At 41.7% G+C, this 20,449-nt stretch overlaps 1 protein-coding gene across 6 annotated transcripts in view; it reads left to right on the top strand.

Annotated features, from left to right (window-relative positions):
• LOC106563726 (bifunctional heparan sulfate N-deacetylase/N-sulfotransferase 1) overlaps positions 1-19,889 on the top strand; it is a 136,407-nt gene extending 116,518 nt beyond the window's left edge. For all 6 annotated transcript variants that reach the window (XM_045690149.1, XM_014129547.2, XM_014129548.2 and 3 more), the window contains 5 exons: positions 5,911-6,085; positions 6,385-6,555; positions 6,785-6,894; positions 16,531-16,633; positions 18,447-19,889. In XM_045690149.1, coding sequence (XP_045546105.1) covers positions 5,911-6,085; positions 6,385-6,555; positions 6,785-6,894; positions 16,531-16,633; positions 18,447-18,566 — 679 coding nt within the window. In that variant the 3' untranslated portion in view covers positions 18,567-19,889. The remainder of the gene's footprint in view (positions 1-5,910; positions 6,086-6,384; positions 6,556-6,784; positions 6,895-16,530; positions 16,634-18,446) is intronic.
• Positions 19,890-20,449: the final 560 nt, after the last annotated feature.

Raw genomic sequence — 20,449 nt, 5'->3', positions numbered from 1 at the left:
AGCCAAGACAACACAGGAGTGGCTTTGGGACAAGTCTCAATGTCCTTAAGTGGCCAGGCCCAGACTTGAAACCGATTTCAACATCTGGAGAGAACTGGAAATAGCTGTGCAGCGACGCTCCCCATCCAACCTGACAGAGCTTGAGGGGATCTGCAGAGAAGAATGGGAGAAACTCCCCAAATACAGTTGTGCCAAGCTTGTAGCGTCATACCCAAGAAGACTTGAGGCTGTAATTGCTGTCAAAGGTGCTTCAACAAAGTACTGAGTGAAGGGACTGAATACTTATGTAAATGTGGTATTTAATTATTTTCTTTTTTAAAATAAAATTTCAAAAAATCTATAACTTGTTTTGTCATTATGGGGTATTGTGTGTTGATACAATTCTATCAATTATAGAATAAGGCTGCAACGTAACAACATTTTGAAAAATTAAAGGGGTCTGAATATTTTCTGAATGTACTATTTATTTCTCAACTTTCCTATATTTACAGCTGCAGTATAGCCTACCTGGCTGGCATGAAAATGAACCATGGGAAAAGCATCCTCCATGCGCTATAAAAGTGGATAGATGCCATGTATTTTGTCCGCTGTCCCTGTTTCGAGAGCATGATAATAGTCCATTCTAAATCGAAACAAATTTCACACATACCAGTACCAGTCAAAAGTTTGGACACACCTATTAATTCAAGGGTTTTTATTTATATTTACTATTTTTTACATTGTAGAATAATAGTGAAGACAATCGGAATCATGTAGTATTTCTTCAAAGTAGCCACCCTTTGCCTTGATGACGGCTTTAGTCTGGGCATTCTCTCAACCAGCTTCACATGGAATGCTTTTACGACAGTCTTGGAGTTCCCACAAATGCTGAGCACTTGTTGGCTGCTTTTCCTTCTCGGCGGTCCAACTCATTCCAAACCACCTCAATTGTGTTGAGGTTGGGTGATTGTGGAGGCCAGGTCATCTGATGCAGCACTCCATCACTCTCCTTCTTGGTCAAACAGCCCTTACACAGCCTGGATGTGTGTTGGGTCATTGTCCTGTTGAAAAACAAATTATAGTCCCACTAAGCTCAAACCCGTTCGGATGGCGTTTCGTTGCAGAATACTGTGGTAGCCATGCTGGGTAAGTGTTTCTTGAATTCTAAATAAATCACTGACAGTGTCACCAGCAAAGCACCCCCACACAATCACACCTCCTCCATGCTTCACGGTGGGAACCACACATGTGGAGATCATCCGTTCACCTACTCTGCGTTTCACGAAGACAAGGCGGTTAGAACCAAAAATCTAATATTTTGACTCATCAGACCGAAGAACATATTTCCACCGGTCAAAGTCCATTGCTTGTGTTTCTTGGCCCAAGCAAGTTTCTTCTTATTGGTGTCCTTAAGTAGTGGTTTCTTAACAGCAATTCGACCATGAAGGCCTGATTCACACGAGGTCTCTGAACAGTTGATGTTGAGATGTCTGTTACTTGAACTCTGAAGCATTTATTTTGGCTCCAATTTCTGAGACTGATAACTCTAATGAATGCATCCTCTGCGGCAGATGTAACTCTGCGTCTTTCTTACCTATGGTGGTCCTCGTGAGAGTAAGTTTCATCATTGTGCTTGATAGTTGCCAGTTTCTTCAAATGCATTCGCAAAAACTATCAACTGACCTTCACATCTTAAAGTACTGTCATTTTTCTTTGCTTATTTGAGCTGTTCTTGCCATAATATGGACTTGGTATTTTACCAAATAGGGATTTCTTCTACCTTGTCACAACACAACTGATTGGCTCCAACGCATTAAGAAGGAAAGAAATACCATAAAATGTACTTTTAAAAAGGCACACCTGTTAAAACCTGTTGGGGCTAGGGGGCAGTATTTGCACGGCCGGATAAAAAACGTACCCGATTTAAACTGGTTACTACTCTTGCCCAGAAACTAGAATATGCATATAATTAGTAGATTTGGATAGAAAACACCCTAAAGTTTCTAAAACTGTTTGAATGGTGTCTGTGAGTATAACAGAACTCATATGGCAGGCCAAAACCTGAGAAGATTCCATACAGAAGTGCCCTGTCTGACAATTTTGTTCTCCTTCTGCGTCATCTCTATCGAAAATACAGCATCTCTGCGGTAACGTGACATTTTCTAAGGCTTCCATTTGCCTCTCAGAAGGCGGAATGACGTCTCTCCAGTCTCTGGGCGAAAAACAGCAGGAGATTTTGTGAGTGGTTAGGCTGAGAACAGTGACACTGGAGATGCGCGTTCATGTGAATTCTCCATGTTTTTCTTTCGCTCTTTGAATGAATACAACGTCGCCCGGTTGGAATATTATCGCTATTTTACGGGAAAAATCGCATACAAATTGATTTTAAACAGCGTTTGACATGCTTCGAAGTACGGTAATGGAATATTTAGAATTTTTTTTGTCACGATATGCGCTCGCGCGTCACCCTTTGGATACTGACCTGAACGCACGAACAAAACGGAGGTATTTGGATATAACTATGGATCATTTCGAACCAAAACAACATTTGTTGTTGAAGTAGAAGTCCTGGGAGTGCATTCTGACGAAGAACAGCAAAGGTAATCCAATTTTTCTTATAGTAAATCTGAGTTTGGTGAGGGCCAAACTTGGTGGGTGTCAAATTAGCTAGCCGTGATGGCCGGGCTATGTACTCAGAATATTGCAAAATGTGCTTTCGCCGAAAAGCTATTTTAAAATCTGACACCGCGATTGCATAAAGGAGTTCTGTATCTATAATTCTTAAAATAATTTATGTATTTTGTGAACGTTAATTGTGAGTAATTAAGTACATTTACCGGAGGTTTGCGGTGGGTATGCTAGTTCTGAACATCACATGCTAATGTAAAAAGCTGGTTTTTGATATAAATATGAACTTGATTGAACAAAACATGCATGTATTGCATAACATAATGTCCTAGGAGTGTCATCTGATGAAGGTTAGTGTTGCATTTAGCTGTGGTTTTGGTTTTTGTGACATATATGCTTGCTTTGAAAATGGCTGTGTGATTATTTTTGGCAGGGTACTCTCCTGACATAATCTAATGTTTTGCTTTCGCTGTAAAGCCTTTTTGAAATCGGACAGTGTGGTTAGATTAACGAGAGTCTTGTCTTTAAAATGGTGTAAAGTAGTCATATGTTTGAGAAATTGAAGTTATAGCATTTATGAGGTATTTGTATTTCATGCCACGCAATTCCACTGGCTGTTGACTAGCGTCCCACCTTGCCCAGGGAGGTTAATTGAAATGCATTCCAGGTGACTACCTCATGAAGCTGGTTGAGAGAATGCCAAGAGTATGCAAAGCTATCATCAAGGCAAAGGGTGGCTACTTTGAAGAATCTAAAATACATTACATTTTTTGGTTACTACATGATTCCATATGTTATTTCATAGTTTTGATGTCTTCACTATTATTATGCAATGTAGAAAATAGTAAAATAAAGAAAAACCCTTGAATGAGTAGGCTTGTCCGAACTTTTGAGCGGTACTGTATATTTAAAGACAATATTCTATCAAGAATAATGTGATGGGTGACTATTATCCTATCGCTTGTGAATTAAATATTATAACTTGTGAATGATGCCAAGCTTAAGGCAAGAAACAGCACATGCTCCCCCCCCCCCCCCCAAATGTTTTCGAATTATAGTCGCACACCTCATGTAGCCTAGTCCATAGGCCTATATGTTTTGATAAGGTTTGTATCACAACTAAAGTGGCCAAATTACTTCTTAAAATTAAGCACATTCATCTGCTTTACAATGGGTTTAGAGCCATCTTTTGTAATCCAAGCATTACATGCATAATCACATTTGTGGTCACTTTTGAGAATGTTTTCCTTCCAATGGAACATTTGTGCTTATAGCCTACTGCTGTGTGCGCATTGCTGGGTTTATAATGTGAAGAAATAGCTTAAAATGTTGATCAACTATTAGGCTAAGTGTTCTCATCTGTTGCATCAGGATCATTGCTTAAAATAGGTTGTTTTTTTGCTAGTGGTTGTGTTTTTGGGATCTAACGCATCCCGCGACTGTTTGGAATATTTATTTGTCGAAAAGAATAGGTAAACTTTTTTCTACTATGAGGGATAGTAGATTGACATTGGCTAGTGCTTTTGCTGTTTGTTAGGTCTACTTATGTTATTGGCTGACGAAAGTAAATGTGGACAGTTCTTCCAATATCTTCAATATTCGCCTCGGAATTGGATAAGGACCCGTGCAGTTGCATCCCCGATGTTTTGGTCTTCACTTGTAGCCTGTGAGAAAGACCCGATCACGTGACGGAGTGCCATGTGAGTGAGAGGTGCTTCGACACACAGCTGGGAGAAGGCAATAATAATTATTATATTCAGCCCAAGGGCACAACGGCCACTGGCTGCAACAGGCATGGATTCTTTTCAGGGGCATTACGGCCACAGAAGGGGATGCAGCCGGGAAATTCAAGGCATTTAGTGCTTTTCAAATTGTAACCGAGAGGCTGATTAAGTGTGTACAGCCTGCGCAAAAATTAACAAAGCAAAGCTCATGCCTTTCATACAACTTTTTTCAAATCATTATTAGTTGTATCATGCAGCCTTAGGCTATATGTTGATTTTTAATACATTCTAACATTTATTTCACAACTATAGTTACATAACTCTAAATTAAACACATAGGAGTACCTGTTTCTTTGATAACCGCTCACCACAGAATAGCCGCATGTGCGCACTCCCTCAAATAATTTGAAGAAAATAGCACAATAAAATAAAAAGGCTATGTTCAATTGTATTCTTCATACTATGAAATGCCACAGAATTCTAAGCAAATATGTTCTTCTGAAATAGACTACATTTTCTTCATATCATGTTTCTTTAGACCTATGTAAAATAAATATATTTAATGTGATGGTGTAGGCTATATTACATGGATTTATTCGACTTTATAAAATGTAAATGTTCCAAAAGTCTGCATCAGTGGCTTGTAGGCTATGCGTGGATCAAGGAGATGCTAAATGTTTGTTAATTAACGGTAAATTACTGTGAGACTGGCAGTTATTTGTTTGACAATCACCTGCTGACAAAATGTCATGACCGCCACAGCCCTAGGTAGGACATTGGTATTTGTGGTGTTTTCATAGACTTAGATAGACAGCTCTAATGCCCAAAGCCTTTTTTATCATGGACAGCGCCATTGGGCACTTTCACCATTTTTAAGTAGTCAACGTGTTGGACTTCCTAGGAGTTATGGAAGAATAACATAATTCAGCCCAAGTCATCAGAAGAGATCAGCCGATGAATTATACTCCTGAGCAAACATTCCATAACTGCAGGTGGCAGTAAAATCACCAACCTTGGCTTTATACCTGTTCAGACAACACACTCCAGGTGGCAGTAAATCACCAACCTTGGCTTTATACCTGTTCAGACAACACACTCCAGGTGGCAGTAAATCACCAACCTTGGCTTTATACCTGTTCAGACAACACACTCCAGATGGCAGTAAATGTACCCTTTCATAGACGTAGTAGATGCGCTTGGCCCCTACTACCATACCTGCCAAACCCTCCCCTAACCCGGCCGACGCTGGGCCAATTGTGCACCGTTTCTTGGGTCTCCCTGTCATAGCCGGCCGCGACACAGCCCAGGATCAAACCTGGATCTGTAGCGAAGGCTCTAGCACTGCGATGCACCGCTCAGGAGACCCCTAAAAATCCTTCTTTAACCTGTCTCCTCCCCTTCATCGACACTGATTTGAAGTGGATTTTACAAGTGATATCAATAAGGGATCGTAGCATTCACCTGGTCAGTCTGTATTTTGGAAATTGCAGGTGTTCCTAATGTTTTGTCCACTCAGTGTATGTATCGAGTCCAGTGGCCTTGTTTAAACCCCTGTCTGTCTGTGTTTTATGATTGACAGGTACATGGAGTACTTTCCCCTACCCTCCAACACCAGCTCAGACTTTTACTATGAGAAGAGCGCCAACTACTTTGACTCGGAGGTGGCTGCACGGCGGGCAGCTGCCCTCCTGCCCAAGGCCAAAATAATCACCATCCTCATCAACCCTGCAGACAGGGCCTACTCATGGTACCAGGTGAGCCTCCCTCCCTCCGAGTTGCACCTCTTCCCACTGTTCCATTTCCAACACCAGACTATATTATAGGGATAGCAATTGGGTAAAATGCTATGGGTGTCTTGAGGGTAGCATCACTCCTTTTCCAGGTCAGCTGTACTGCTGATTTCACTTGAACTTGGAAATAAAGGAGCTAATATCCTGGTGGAGAAATAGGTGATGTACCGGTTTGTAGGAGTGAGTTAGAATGCCCTCTGCAAGGGCACTGGATTAAACTAGCAAGGTGGCCTGACTGTCATACCTGTCTGCTCTGCCCTTAGCACCAACGTGCCCATGACGACTCAGTCGCCCTGAAGTATACTTTCCATGATGTCATCACTGCTGGCCACGATGCCCCCATCAAGCTGCGGGTGCTCCAGAACCGCTGTCTGGTGCCGGGCTTGTACGCCACCCACCTGGACCGCTGGCTTAGCCACTACCACATCAGCCAGGTATGTTTGGTCATCTGGGTCCCACGTGTGCATGTTCATGCTTGTGTGTTTGCAGATTTGTTCATAAGCATATGGTTTAAATGTAAACAAACATTGATGTATTCAGTCTGTCTATAATGTACATGGTTAGTACAGTGGGTGTGTGTATAGGTTGTTGCTGGTATTTGAATTTGAGACTGCTCAGCTAGTCTATCTGACCTACTGTGGTATTGTAACTGTGGTTCCTCAGATCCTGGTTCTGGATGGTCAAGTGCTGAGGACGGAGCCTGCTGCAGTGATGGACAAGATCCAGAAGTTCCTTGAGCTGACAAACACACTGAACTACCACAAGATTCTAGCGTGAGTGTCTTATTAGGCCTGCTAAACACTATAGACTAGAGCCAACATCACTTTTGTAGAAAACACATGGCAAATGAAGGCTTTTGTTTCCATAACTGTTTGGCATGTAACATTAACTTCTATGGGCTAGCGTCCCACCTGCGGGACACAGCCAGTGAAATATCAGGGCGGCAAATACAAAAACAACAATGTCATAATTCAACATTCTCAAAATACAACTATTTTTCACCATTTTAAAGATAAACTTCTCGTTAATCTAACCACATTGTCTGATTTCAAAAAGGCTTTACAGCAAAAGCAAAACATTAGATTATGTTAGGAGAGTACATAGACAAAAATAATCACACAGCCATTTTCCAAGCAAGGACATGTGTCAATAAAACCCAAAACACAGCTAAATGAAGCACTAACCTTTGACGATCTTCATCAGATGACACTCCTAGGACATTGTTACACAATACATGTATGTTTTGTTCGATAAAGTTCATATTTATATCCAAAAACAGCATCTTACATTGGCACGTGGTGTTCAGAAAATTCCCACCAAAACGTCCGGTGAATGTGCACATCAATTTACAAAAATACTCATCATAAACGTTGACAAAATATATAACAATTATTTTAAGAATTATAGATAGACTACCCCTGGATGCAACCGCTGTGTCAGATTTTAAAATAGCTTTGCGGAGAAAGCACATTTTTCAATATTCTGAGTACATAGCTCAGCTATCACGGTGAGCTATTCAGACACCCGCCAAGTTCGGGGCAACCTAAACTCAGAATTCGTATTAGAAATATTCTCTTACCTTTGCTGATCTTCGTCAGAATGCACTCAAAGGACTGCTACTTCCACAATAAATTTTGTTTTTGTTTGAAATAATCCATATTTATGTCCAAATACCTCCGTTTTGTTCGTGCGTACAGATCACTTATCCAAAGGCATAACGCGCGAGCGCAAAACAATAGACGAAAAGTCAAAATGTTCCATTACCGTACTTAGAAGCATGTCAAACACTGTTTAAAATCAGTCTTTATGGTATTTTTAACGTAAAATTGCGATAATATTCCAACCGGACAATAGCATATTCATTCAAGAAGAAAAAGAAGGAACGGCGTGCTCGTGTGACTGCGCATATCCAATCCCTTTGTTGCCAGGCAGACCACTCAGTAACTGAGCTCCTATTATCTGCCCAGTGACAGGAAAATGCTCAAACCACTTTCTGAAGGCTTTAGACAGCCAATGGAAGCCTTAGGAAGTGCAACGTCACCCCAGAGACACTGTAGCTTTGATAGAGAATCAAAAGAACTACAATTCTCAGACTTTTCACTTCCTGCTTGGATTTTTCTCAGGTTTTTGCCTGCCATATGAGTTCTGTTATACTCAGACACCATTCAAACAGTTTTAGAAACTTTAGGGTGTTTTCTATCCAAATCTACTAATAATATGCATATTCTAGTTTCTGGGCCAGAGTAGTAACCTGTTTAAATTGGGTACGTTTTTCATCCGGCCGTGAAAATACTGCCCCCTAGCCCAGACAGGTTAAAGCGTTATCAGCCATTTTTCTCTATCAAATTATTTCGGTGTAACAATTAAGTTCCTTACAATTAAAATGGTCAAAAAGAAATGGCTTCTTAGCAAAGGATAATTTCTCAAGCAGTAATTTTTCTAGGTCTGTCTGGGAGTGGTCTGAATGGGGAGGGGAAAACAAAAAGTGTGTTTTTATTGGCAGAGAGGTTTGGAACTCTTTCTTATAGGTCATTATCAATAAAATGTCACAATACGGTGCAGAGGATTTGATTTGGCTGCTGGGGAACAAGGAGACCCCCAGCTCCGCTAAAACCATTGACAACTTTTGTGCATGTGAAAAATAAAATTTGATTTGAACTACGTGCCGTTTTAAAGGAATTGTTAAATACATTTTATAGCTGTTTTGTTTTAATATCATCACCTCTTGAAGAGCATTGTCAGAACTACACATTTCTGATTATTCCACATTTAGCTCTGTCATCAGTAGGGATGCACGATATATCGGTGAACATATCGGAATCGGCCGATATTAGCTAAAAATGCCAACATCGGTATTGGCCCAATGTCTAGTTTAATGCCGATGAGCAAAACCGATATCAAAGCTGACGTGCATACTTATATAACGTAGGTACATGACGCCATGTAAAATGTTGTGCTACACGTGCAACACGGCATTGCTAACCTAGGCCACAATGTCTGCTGTGTGGATGGTGCAGTCAACAAGTCGAGCAGTCATTTAAAAGAGTAACAACTCAGCGAGACAGCTCAAAATTGAAATCCATTAACGCCGAGATAGTGGAATTAATTGCCCTTGACAATCAACCGTTCTCTGTCGTGGGTGAACGGTTGATATTGAATTTGCACGTGCAAGCCAAGCGCCACCACTACTATCAGTAGCACTGTCAAAGCTGTACAAAAAAGTCTGCAAACACCGGCCACAAACAATGTGTTTACAATACCGTGTTGGTAATAAAGCATTATTTGTTCGACCGTAACTTCTGGGGTAGCTAGCTTTAGCTTTAGCTTTAGCAGCCTGAAAACAATGACCGGTAGAAACTGCAGTCATTTTCATTATTCTTAGCAATGATTTAGGAATCCTTGTGAGTATTGGCTAGGTAGCCACTTGTTTGTTCGCATATTGAAATTGAACTTGAGTTCTTGAAAATAAATATCTCGCCAGCTACTTAACCCTGTTGCCCAAAGCTAACATAAGCAGCCAGCTAGCTTCATCTGGCTAGTGAAGCTCAAACGGACCGGGTTATGTGTTGTGAAGCTAGCCACAGTAAGGATTAGTCACAATAGTGGAATTTGCAGTTTGCCTTCAAAATAAAAATACCTCCTTGAAAGTGATCCTCAGAGTTATCAGACTACAAAACATCCACGCAGTATTGTTTTTCCTCTTAAATAGTGTTCAATATACATAGGTTGACAATAAATGTGGCTCAATTCACAGTTTCAGAGTCCCGCAATAAGAGATACAACCCTCCAGACATTATTTCCTAAAGGACTTAATGATGAAATGCCTATGTATGTTATGTTGTGAATTTGAACATGAATTATGCCCCTATCATCGTAAGATGTACCCAATGATTAATGAAAACTTGCTCGGTAGGTTTATGTCCTCATTGTGGCTTTACAGATGTGTTTAATACGTCTTATTTACACACTTTATTCGAATATTTATGAAATGCGTATTGTTATATTTGGTAGCACTTATTTGTTTTTCCTTCGCCTCCAACCCCTTTCCATGCGTGGAACGGATGTGGGTGGGGCTAGGTCTACATAGGGGTGCTAATAAAAAAAAATATATATAATCAAAAGCTCTGACGAAGGCCGAGTCCGATACGTAAAGCTTATTAAAGATCAGTGATACTATCAAGAGCAGTGTGCGGTTTCCTTTTTCCTTCATCTTGACCATCACGTATCTGAAATGACATGTTAAATTTATGTTCATGATCATGAAAAGCATGGATTTACTTGCTCTATAACTCTGATAGATCTAAATGTGAGCAATTGTTTGGCATTGAATAATCTGACATTTGTATCGCTGACTATGCTCTTCAAGAGGTGATGATATTACAACCAAACAGTTAATATTTATTTAACTATCCCGGCACAGTTATTCATGGTTTTAGTGGAGCTGGGCGTCTCCTTGCCCACCAACAGGCAAATCAAACACACTGCACCTTATTGTGACATTTTATTGATAATGACTTATACTATACTGAACAAAAATGTAATGTGTTGGTCCCATGTTTCATGAGCTGAAATAAAAGATCCCATAAATGTTCCATATGCACAAAAAGCTTATTTGAAAATGTCCCAGTTCATCCATGGCCTGCATGCTCACCAGACCAGTTGGGAGGAACTATTGGATATAAGAGCAACGTCAACTCACCAACATTACGACCAGGAATACGACTTTCCTGAAGCGGATCCTCTTTTTGGCCTACCACCCAGGACAAAGAATCACCCAGGACAAAGAATCGGATCCCAGCCGGCGAGCCAAAACAACGGCGCCGCAGAAGGGGCAGACGGAGCGGTCTTCTGGTAAGGCTCCGTAGCCGGGCACATCGCGCACCGCTCCCGAGCATACTACTCGCCAATGTCCAGTCTCTTGACAACAAGGTAGATGAAATCCGAGCAAGGGTAGCATTCCAGAGAGACATCCGAGACTGTAACATTCTTTGTTTCACGGAAACATGGCTCACTCAAGACACGCTATCTGAGTCGGTACAGCCACCTGGTTTCTTCACACATCGCGCCGACAGAAACAAGCATCTCTCTGGTAAGAAGAAGGGTGGGGGTGTATGCCTTATGATTAACGAGACGTGGTGTGATCATAACAACATACAGGAACTCAAGTCATTTTGTTCACCTGACTTAGAATTCCTCACTATCAAATGCCGACCACGTTATCTACCAAGAGAATTCTCTTCAATTATAATCACAGCCGTGTATATCCCCCCCAAGCAGACACATCGACGGCCCTGAAAGAACTTCATTGGACTCTCTGTAAACTGGAAACCACATATCCTGAGGCTGCATTTATTGTAGCCGGGAATTTTAACAAGGCTAATCTGAAAACAAGGCTCCCCAAATTCTATCAGCATATCGGTTGTGCTACCAGGGCAGGTAAAACCCTGGATCATTGTTATTCTAACTTCCGCGACGCATATAAGGCCCTCCCCCGCCCTCCCTTTGGAAAAGCTGACCACGACTCCATTTTGTTGCTCCCAGCCTATAGACAGAAACTAAAACAGGAAGCTCCCGCCCTCAGGTCTGTTCAACGCTGGTCCGACCAATCGGATTCCACGCTTCAAGATTGCTTCGATCACGTGGACTGGGATATGTTCCGCATTGCTGCGAACAACAACATTGACGAATATGCTGACTCGGTGTGCAAGTTCATTAATAAGTGCATCGGTGATGTCGTACCAACAGCGTCTATTAAAACATTTGCCAACCAGAAACCATGGATTGATGGCAGCATTCGCGCAAAACTGAAAGCGCGAACCAGTGCTTTTAATCATGGCAAAGTGACCGGAAACATGACCGAAATAAACAGTGTAGCTATTCCCTCCACAAGGCAATCAAACAAGCTAAGTGTCAGTACAGCGACAAAGTGGAGTCGCAATTCAACGGCTCAGACACGAGAGGTAAGTGGCAGGGTCTACAGTCAATCACGGACTACAAAAGAAAAATCAGCCCCGTCGCAGATCACGATGCCTTGCGCCCGGACAGGCTAAACAAGTTTTTAGCTCGCTTTGAGGACAATACAGTGCCACTAACACGGCCCGCTACCAAAACCTGCGGGCTCTCCTTCACTGCAGCCAACGTCAGTAAAACATTTAACCTCTCTAGGGTAGGGGGCAGTATTTTCACATCCGGATAAAAAAACGTACCCGATTTAATCTGGTTATTACTACTGCCCAGAAACTAGAATATGCATATAATTGTTTGATTTGGATAGAAAACACCCTAAAGTTTCTAAAACTGTTTGAATGGTGTCTGTGAGAATAACAGAACTCATATGGCAGGCCAAAACCTGAGAAGATTCTGTACAGGAAGTGCCCTCTCTGACCATTTCTTGGCCTTCTATACTCTCTTTATTGAAAACAGAGGATCTCTGCTGTAACGTGACACTTTCTAAGGCTCCCATAGGCTCTCAGAAGGCGCCAGAACGTTGAATTATGACTTTGCAGCCCCTGCCTGAAAAACAGTAGCGCATTTGGATAGTGGTCGATCTGAGAACAATGAGACGGGGGCGCGCGTGCACGTGAAGAGGCCATTTTACATTTTCAGTCTTTGAACGAAAAAGACGTCTCCCGGTCGGAATATTATCGCTATTTTACGAGAAAAATTGCATAAAAATTGATTTTAAACAGCGTTTGACATGCCTCGCAGTACGGTAATGGAATATTTTGAATTTTTTTGTCACGATACGCATCCGCGCGTCACCGTTCGGATAGTGTCTTGAACGCAAGAACAAAACAGAGGATATTTGAACATAACTATGGATTATTTTGAACCAAAACAACATTTGTGGCTGAAGTAGAAGTCCTGGGAGTGCATTCTGACAAAGAACAGCAAAGGTAATCCAATTTTTCTTATAGTAAATCTGAGTTTGGTGAGTGCCAATCTTGGTGGGTGTCAAATTAGCTAGCCCGTGATGGCGAGCTATCTACTCAGAATATTGCAAAATGTGCTTTTGCCGAAAAGCTATTTTAAAATCTGACACCGGCGTTTGCATAAAGGAGTTCTGTATCTATAATTCTTAAAATAATTGTTATGTTTTTTGTGAACATTTATCGTGAGTAATTTAGTAAATTCACCGGAAGTTTTCGGTATGTTTGCTAGTTCTGAACGTCACATGCTAATGTAAAAAGCTGTTTTTTGATATAAATATGAACTTGATTGAACAAAACATGCATGTATTGTATAACATAATGTCCTAGGAGTGTCATCTGATGAAGATCATCAAAGGTTAGTGCTGCATTTAGCTGTGGTTTTGGTTTTTGTGACATTATATGCTAGCTTGAAAAATGGGTGTGTGATTATTTCTGGCTGGGTACTCTCCTGACATAATCTAATGTTTTGCTTTCGTTGTAAAGCCTTTTTGAAATCGGACAATGTGGTTAGATTAACGAGAGTCTTGTCTTTAAAATGGTGTAAAATAGTCATATGTTTGAGAAATTGAAGTAATAGCATTTCTAAGGTATTTGAATATCGCGGCACTCGATTCCACTGGCTGTTGACTAGGTGGGACGATTTCGTCCCACATACCCTAGAGAGGTTAAACGTGTTAACCCTCGCAAGGCTGCAGGCCCAGACGGCATCCCCGGCCGCGTCCTCAGAGCATGCGCAGACCAGCTGGCTGGTGTGTTTACTGACATATTCAATCAATCCTTATCCCAGTCTGCTGTCCCCACATGCTTCAAGAGGGCCACCATTGTTCCTGTTCCCAAGAAAGCTAAGGTAACTGAGCTAAATGACTACCGCCCTGTAGCACTCACTTCCGTCATCATGAAGTGCTTTGAGAGACTAGTCAAGGACCAAATCACCTCCACTCTACCTGACACCCTAGACCCACTCCAATTTGCTTACCGACCCAATAAGTCCACAGACGACGCAATCGCCATCACACTGCACACTACCCTAACCCATCTGGACAAGAGGAATACCTATGTAAGAATGCTGTTCATCGATTACAGCTCAGCATTTAACGCCATAGTACCCTCCAAACTCGTCATTAAGCTCGAGACCCTGGGTCTCAACCCCGCCCTGTGCAACTGGGTCCTGGACTTCTTGACGGGCTGCCCCCAGGATGTAATTCTAAACATTTTGACATAGGGTGGAGAGAAATGTTAACAGTTTTTAATATGTCTAAGTGAGATTGACTAACGAAATCAACTTTGGCCCCCCAGCCTATAATTCTAGCGTTTTAGTTTAGACAGCTGGCCACTAAACTAACTTAGTCAATTAGCCCCTATCAGCAGAAAAAAAATGAATTGCTATCTGTGAATGACATAAGAGAAAAACTGCTGATGCACAACCAAATTTCTAAATTGCACCTTGTGTATTCTACTATTCTAACTCTCAACATGAAGTTGAAACTCCGACTGAGTTGCTAAAACATTTTAAATAAAACATTTAAATTGTTGGAAATTCATCTGAGGGCCTTCAAAAGGGTGCAGGCCTCCAGTTGCCCATCCCTGCTTTAACCTCTTACATCTAGACGTTCCGCTAGCGGAACACCTGCTCCAATATCCAATGATGGGCGTGGCGCGAAATACAAATTCCTCGAAAATCTGAAAACGTAAATTTTTCAAACATATGACTCTTTTACACCATTTTAAAGACAAGACTCTCGTTAATCTAACCACACTGTCCGATTTTCAAAAAGGCTTTACAGCGAAAGCAAAACATTAGATTATGTCAGCAGAGTACCCAGCCAGAAATAATCAGACACCCATTTTTCAAGCTAGCATATAATGTCACAAAAAACAAAACCACAGCTAAATGCAGCACTAACCTTTGATGATCTTCATCAGATGACACTCCTAGGACATTATGTTATACAATACATGCATGTTTTGTTCAATCAAGTTCATATTTATATCAAAAACCAGCTTTTTACATTAGCATGTGACGTTCAGAACTAGCATTCCCACCGAACACTTCTGGTGAATTTACTAAATTACTCACGATAAACGTTCACAAAAAAACATAACAATTATTTTAAGAATTATAGATACAGAACTCCTTTATGCAATCGCGGTGTCCGATTTTAAAATAGCTTTTCGGTGAAAGCACATTTTGCAATATTCTGAGTAGATAGCCCGGCCATCATGGCTAGCTATTTTGACACCCACCAAGTTTGGTACTCACCAAACTCAGATTTACTATAAGAAGAATTGGATTACCTTTGCTGTTCTTTGTCAGAATGCACTCCCAGGACTTCTACTTCAATAACAAATGTTGGTTTGGTTCCAAATAATCCATAGTTATATCCAAATAGCGGCGTTTTGTTGTGCGTTCAAGACACTATCTGAAGGGTAAAGAAGGGTGACGCGCCCAGCGCGTTTCGTGACAAATAATTTCAAAATATTCCATTACCGTACTTCGAAGCATGTCAAACGCTGTTTAAAATCAATTTTTATGCGATTTTTCTCGTAAAAAAAGCGTTAATATTCCAACCGGGAAACCCTGTTTTCGTTCAAAGACTTAAAATAAAAACATGGAGTCGTCTCGTGCACGCGCGCACCAGTCTCATTGTTCTCAGATCGACCACTTACCAAATGCGCTACTGTTTTTCAGCCATGGCCTGCAAAGTCATCATTCAACGTTCTGGCGCCTTCTGAGAGCCTATGGGAGCGTTAGAAAATGTCACGTTACAGCAGAGATCCCCTGTTTTGGATAGAGATGATCAAGAAGGCCAAGAAATAGTCAGAGAGGGCTCTTCCTGTTTGGAATCTTCTCAGGTTTTGGCCTGTCAAATAAGTTCTGTTATACACAGACACCATTCAAACAGTTTTAGAAACTTTGGAGTGTTTTCTATCCAAAGCTAATAATTATATGCATATTCTAGTTTCTGGGCAGGAGTAATAATCAGATTAAATCGGGTTTTTTATCCGGCCGTGAAAATACTGCCCCCTATCCATAACAAGTTAAAGCATTGAGCTGTTCAACACCGCTGTGATTTGTGAAGGAACCTATCTTTTCAGTCGGAGCGGAGGTGCTTGGTTTGAACAGCTTTGATGTGATTTTCAGAATGCTCTCTTTTGGAGGGATTACCATCGCTTTGACATCACCATGCCAACCTTTTCCCTTTCTTCTGCTTCCCCCTGTTCACAAGCCCCCCCCATATCTGTTTCTGCCTCTGATGCTTGACCACATAATCACCCAGCCAGACTGCAGTAAACAGCAACATCTGTCAGCCACATCCCCCTGTGGACAATGGATATGGTTTGTCGCCGTGACTCTTTAAACACGAAGAGCCGCAAACCATCTGTTCAGGATGTTCCCTTTTAATTAGGTTGATGAGAATTAATTTAAACATTTTGACTTGCCTACCTCCATTGTGTGGTTCTATATTCCTCTTCCAGGTTTGATCCCAAAAAAGGGTTCTGGTGCCAGTTGTTAGACGGAGGGAAGACCAAATGTCTGGGCAAGAGTAAAGGACGAAGATACCCCGACATGGACACAGATGTAAGTTACTATGAACCATGTACACAAACCTCAAAAATGTCTGTCTTTCCCTCAACTTAAAAACATTATTAGACGTAAAAATGTTGTTACCTTGATAAGCATGTATTTTTTTATATAGTTGAATTGTCTCTCCTAGAATAGATGTTATAGAAGTATTTCCTACTCTAGTCAGTGGTGCTTTATGGTCTCATTGCCTGTCTGTCTGTGACAGCCTCCGCTCAGCTCTTTTCAGGATGGGCATGGAAATCTACCGGATCTGGTAGTGTCTAAGGAGCAGCCATAGAGAGGAGAGGGGTGTTGAGGAGGGCAGGGTGGGCACTGAGCTCAGGTCCTTGAAGTTACCTTGCCTGTGTTGGCACAGACACCTCAGGGGTAATTAGCTGGGATGACAGGGCTCATGAGACACACAGAGCAGAGCTGCAGTGCCCTCTGCCTGAGTTACTCAGTAGTCTGGACTAAAGCTCTCTCTGCACACTAAGTTAACTAAAGGTAATGTAACATTAAATGTGATGTTGTTCCCTGGGTATAAGAGTTAAATACTCATCATAACATTGAAGATTGTCATATAATTTCAATACCAAAACTAGCTGCAAGCAGCCATATACATGTACCTTTGAGTCATTTAGCAGACACTCATCCAGAGTGACTTACAGGAGCAATTAGGGTTAAGTGTCTTCCTCAAGTGCACATCGACAGATTTTTCACCTAGTCGGCTTGGGGATTTGAACCAGCAAACTTTGTTACTGGCCCAACACTCTTAACAACTAGGCTACCTGCCGCCCCATATCTAGGGGTTCAAGCTTTGGCCGCCCAGCGCCACTTTAAGGAGAAATTGGACAAGCCACTTCTGTACTTATCACGTTTGCCTAATATCAGAACTCAAAATCAAACGGATCACGCAGTATGCTTTTAATGGATTATGTACCGTTTTTATGTTGACTACTATAAAAGTATTATATTCCGGAACCGCTTAACCGATTGGCACCATATTTGGTATGTAAGCATCTATAAACCCACGTCTTTAAATATTTTCCAACACTCTTAATTCAAACAACATAAGCCAATGAGCTTGCATTAATGTTTTTTCCTGTCCAATAGCACCCCCATGAGGCCAAACTGGCCATATTCTGCAGGTTAGCAAGAGTCACGGCCCTGAGCATGTCAAATTCCAAGACTGATTCAAACCGATCAAGAGATATGAATATGTGCCTGTTATAGCTCCACCATGTGGTGAATCTGATTTATTCATTACGAATAACTGTGTCTGATTTGATATGCATTTATGTGCCAGGTCACGCCCACTTTAATGTTTATTAGTCAGTAGTGGCCATGTTGTTTATGATGCTAGTCTGGAAAAACATGCGTTGTGAGACCTTGGTCCGTATATGCCGTGTATCAAGTTTCGTGCAGATACATGGCAAATGTGTTCCTTGTGAGGACAGAGACCTATGCACTGAATTTCAGGACTAGCTCAAACTGGGTGAGGGGTGTGAGCTTTCAAAGTTAGCATTTTCAGTCACTTGTTATAGCGCCACCATGTGGCCAGTTGGCCCTTTGCCATGATGCAAGGTTGCAACCTCCAAGGCCCGACCATCTCACGGGAATTAGAATTTTATTTAACCAAATCGTCAGAAGAAAATAACCAATGGCTACAAATACCGTAGGGTTTGACCCAGCTTCACTGATGAGCCCCTAACTAAATGGGCAACTGCTGTATCTAGGGTGGGAGCTACAAACAATGTATTTTTATTAAACATTTTCTTGTAACTGTGCTCTATATTTGACACACTCTTTCTCTCTTGTCCTGTGGCAGTCTCGCTCCTTCCTTAGGGAGCACTACAGGGACAACAACATAGAGCTGTCCAAGCTGCTCTATAAGATGGGCCAGCCTCTGCCCAGCTGGCTCAGGGAGGAGCTGCTCCACACCAGGTAGCCTCAGCACGGCCGTGGACACGAGGACAGAGACACCACCCCAACCTGACCCTCCTGTCCCCCACAGAGAGGGGGATGCACGTGCTCGCCCCTCGGCTCCAGCTATTCACCGCCATGCGGGCTGACCAGGAGCTGAGGAAGACAGGAGAGACAGGCCCCCCCCCATGCCAAGTCAGCCCAGCTGCTCCCAGTGGCCCCCAGGGACCCTAGCATGGGGTGTGGGCCCTCAGGAGGGAGAAGAGGCAGAGGTGAAGGAGAGACATGAACTGAGTTTAGGATTGTTCTACTACCTTCTCAGAGAGAATGACACTGGGGCAAAGAGAGAAGAGGGAGCGATCCCTCAACGGGGACTGATGTTCTTGTTCCATCACTGAAGTGTGCACTCTCTCACACACACACAGACACACACAGACAAGACAACGTCATTTCTCTGTGCCTGTCATGAACAATACATTAGCCAATAATGGATATTCAAGTGCCAGAGTGGAATGTTCATTTGAAAGTATTTCTGAATTTATATTTTCATAATTAACACTCATATACTGCTGGATGTCTGTATTTGTTTCCGAGGTGTTATGGTTGCACAACGCATCTGTCGAGCCTTGTATGTTCTTTTTAACTGTTCTTGTTTTTAATCTGTGTTCATCTGAAAACCTAACTGGAGCCCATGTATTGCTACCACAGACCACACTGACCCTTGACCTTTATCTTGTCCAACTACATTTGGTTGTCTGAGACCTTCAATTGAATGAATTCACAGTGGATTAAAAAAGTTAAATCCATAATGATATTTCCGAACAAGACAAGCTGGCCTTGCCTTGGTCAGTGGAATGTTCCCGCTTGTCCTTGGTTGTAACTTCCTTTAATAATTAAATATTGAAACCCATTCCTAAATACAGCTGATTCTACCATGTCTGTAGAGTACACTGCAAACTGAACATAAATGTGACATGAGAAATGTAGCTGCAAGTTAAAAGGCCTTAAGGTAGACATTGCAATTTATCACTGAGGAGACGAGCATCATCATCGCCATCCGATGTGTTACTGTACCGAGCATATCTTTGTTTCCACTAGTGATGGTAGAGCAAGTGGAGCATGATGTTGACTTTTTTTTTTCTTTTTACATTTATTTTGACAGCAGGTTAATGTTATAATTCACATTTCCTATTGCTGCCGGATTATTTTCTGGCTCAAATTAAGATCCTACATTTGTAAATTTGCAGTAATGCGCCTCTTATATTTGCACTTCTCATTCTTATCAAATGCCTTACCAATTTAAGACTAAATTAAGTTTTGAATTATTGATTAAAAACATTAAGCACTACATTTTTACTCAGCCTTCATTTTGACAGGGAGTCGATGCTGAGACAAAGGTCTATTTAACAGATGAGCCCTGTTTAGCACAACCATACACATCAAAATACAATACACACATTAAACGACACATTCATATACACATTAAAATAGACGTTATTATACACAACAATACACGTTAAGTAAACTGACACATTTTTCTGTAAAAAGGTCCCCTAACAACTGTCTGAAAGGCCCTAGAGCAGGCCTGGGCAATTCCAGTCCTCGGGGGCCTGATTTGGTGTCACACTTTTCCCCCATCCCTAGCAAACACAGCTGATTTAAACTAATTGCATTCTAAACTGAAGATCTTTATTATTGGAGTCGGGTGTGTTGGCTGGGGAAAAAGTGTGACACATCAGGCCTCCGAGGACTGGAATTGCCCAGGCCTGCCCTAGAGGCACCAATTCCTCCCATTTTAAAGTGTATTGTAGATCATTCCACGTGTACAACAAAACTAAAAGCAGGTCTCCCCAACTCAGTGGAGATGGAAGGGATCGCCAGAGTTCTCCATCCCTGAGCCTGAGTCAG

The sequence above is a fragment of the Salmo salar genome, chromosome ssa11 (genome assembly GCF_905237065.1).
Source record: "Salmo salar chromosome ssa11, Ssal_v3.1, whole genome shotgun sequence".
Taxonomy (NCBI): domain Eukaryota; kingdom Metazoa; phylum Chordata; class Actinopteri; order Salmoniformes; family Salmonidae; genus Salmo; species Salmo salar.
The sequence above is the reverse complement of the archived record's forward strand: the minus strand, read 5'-3'. Positions and strand labels throughout refer to the sequence as shown.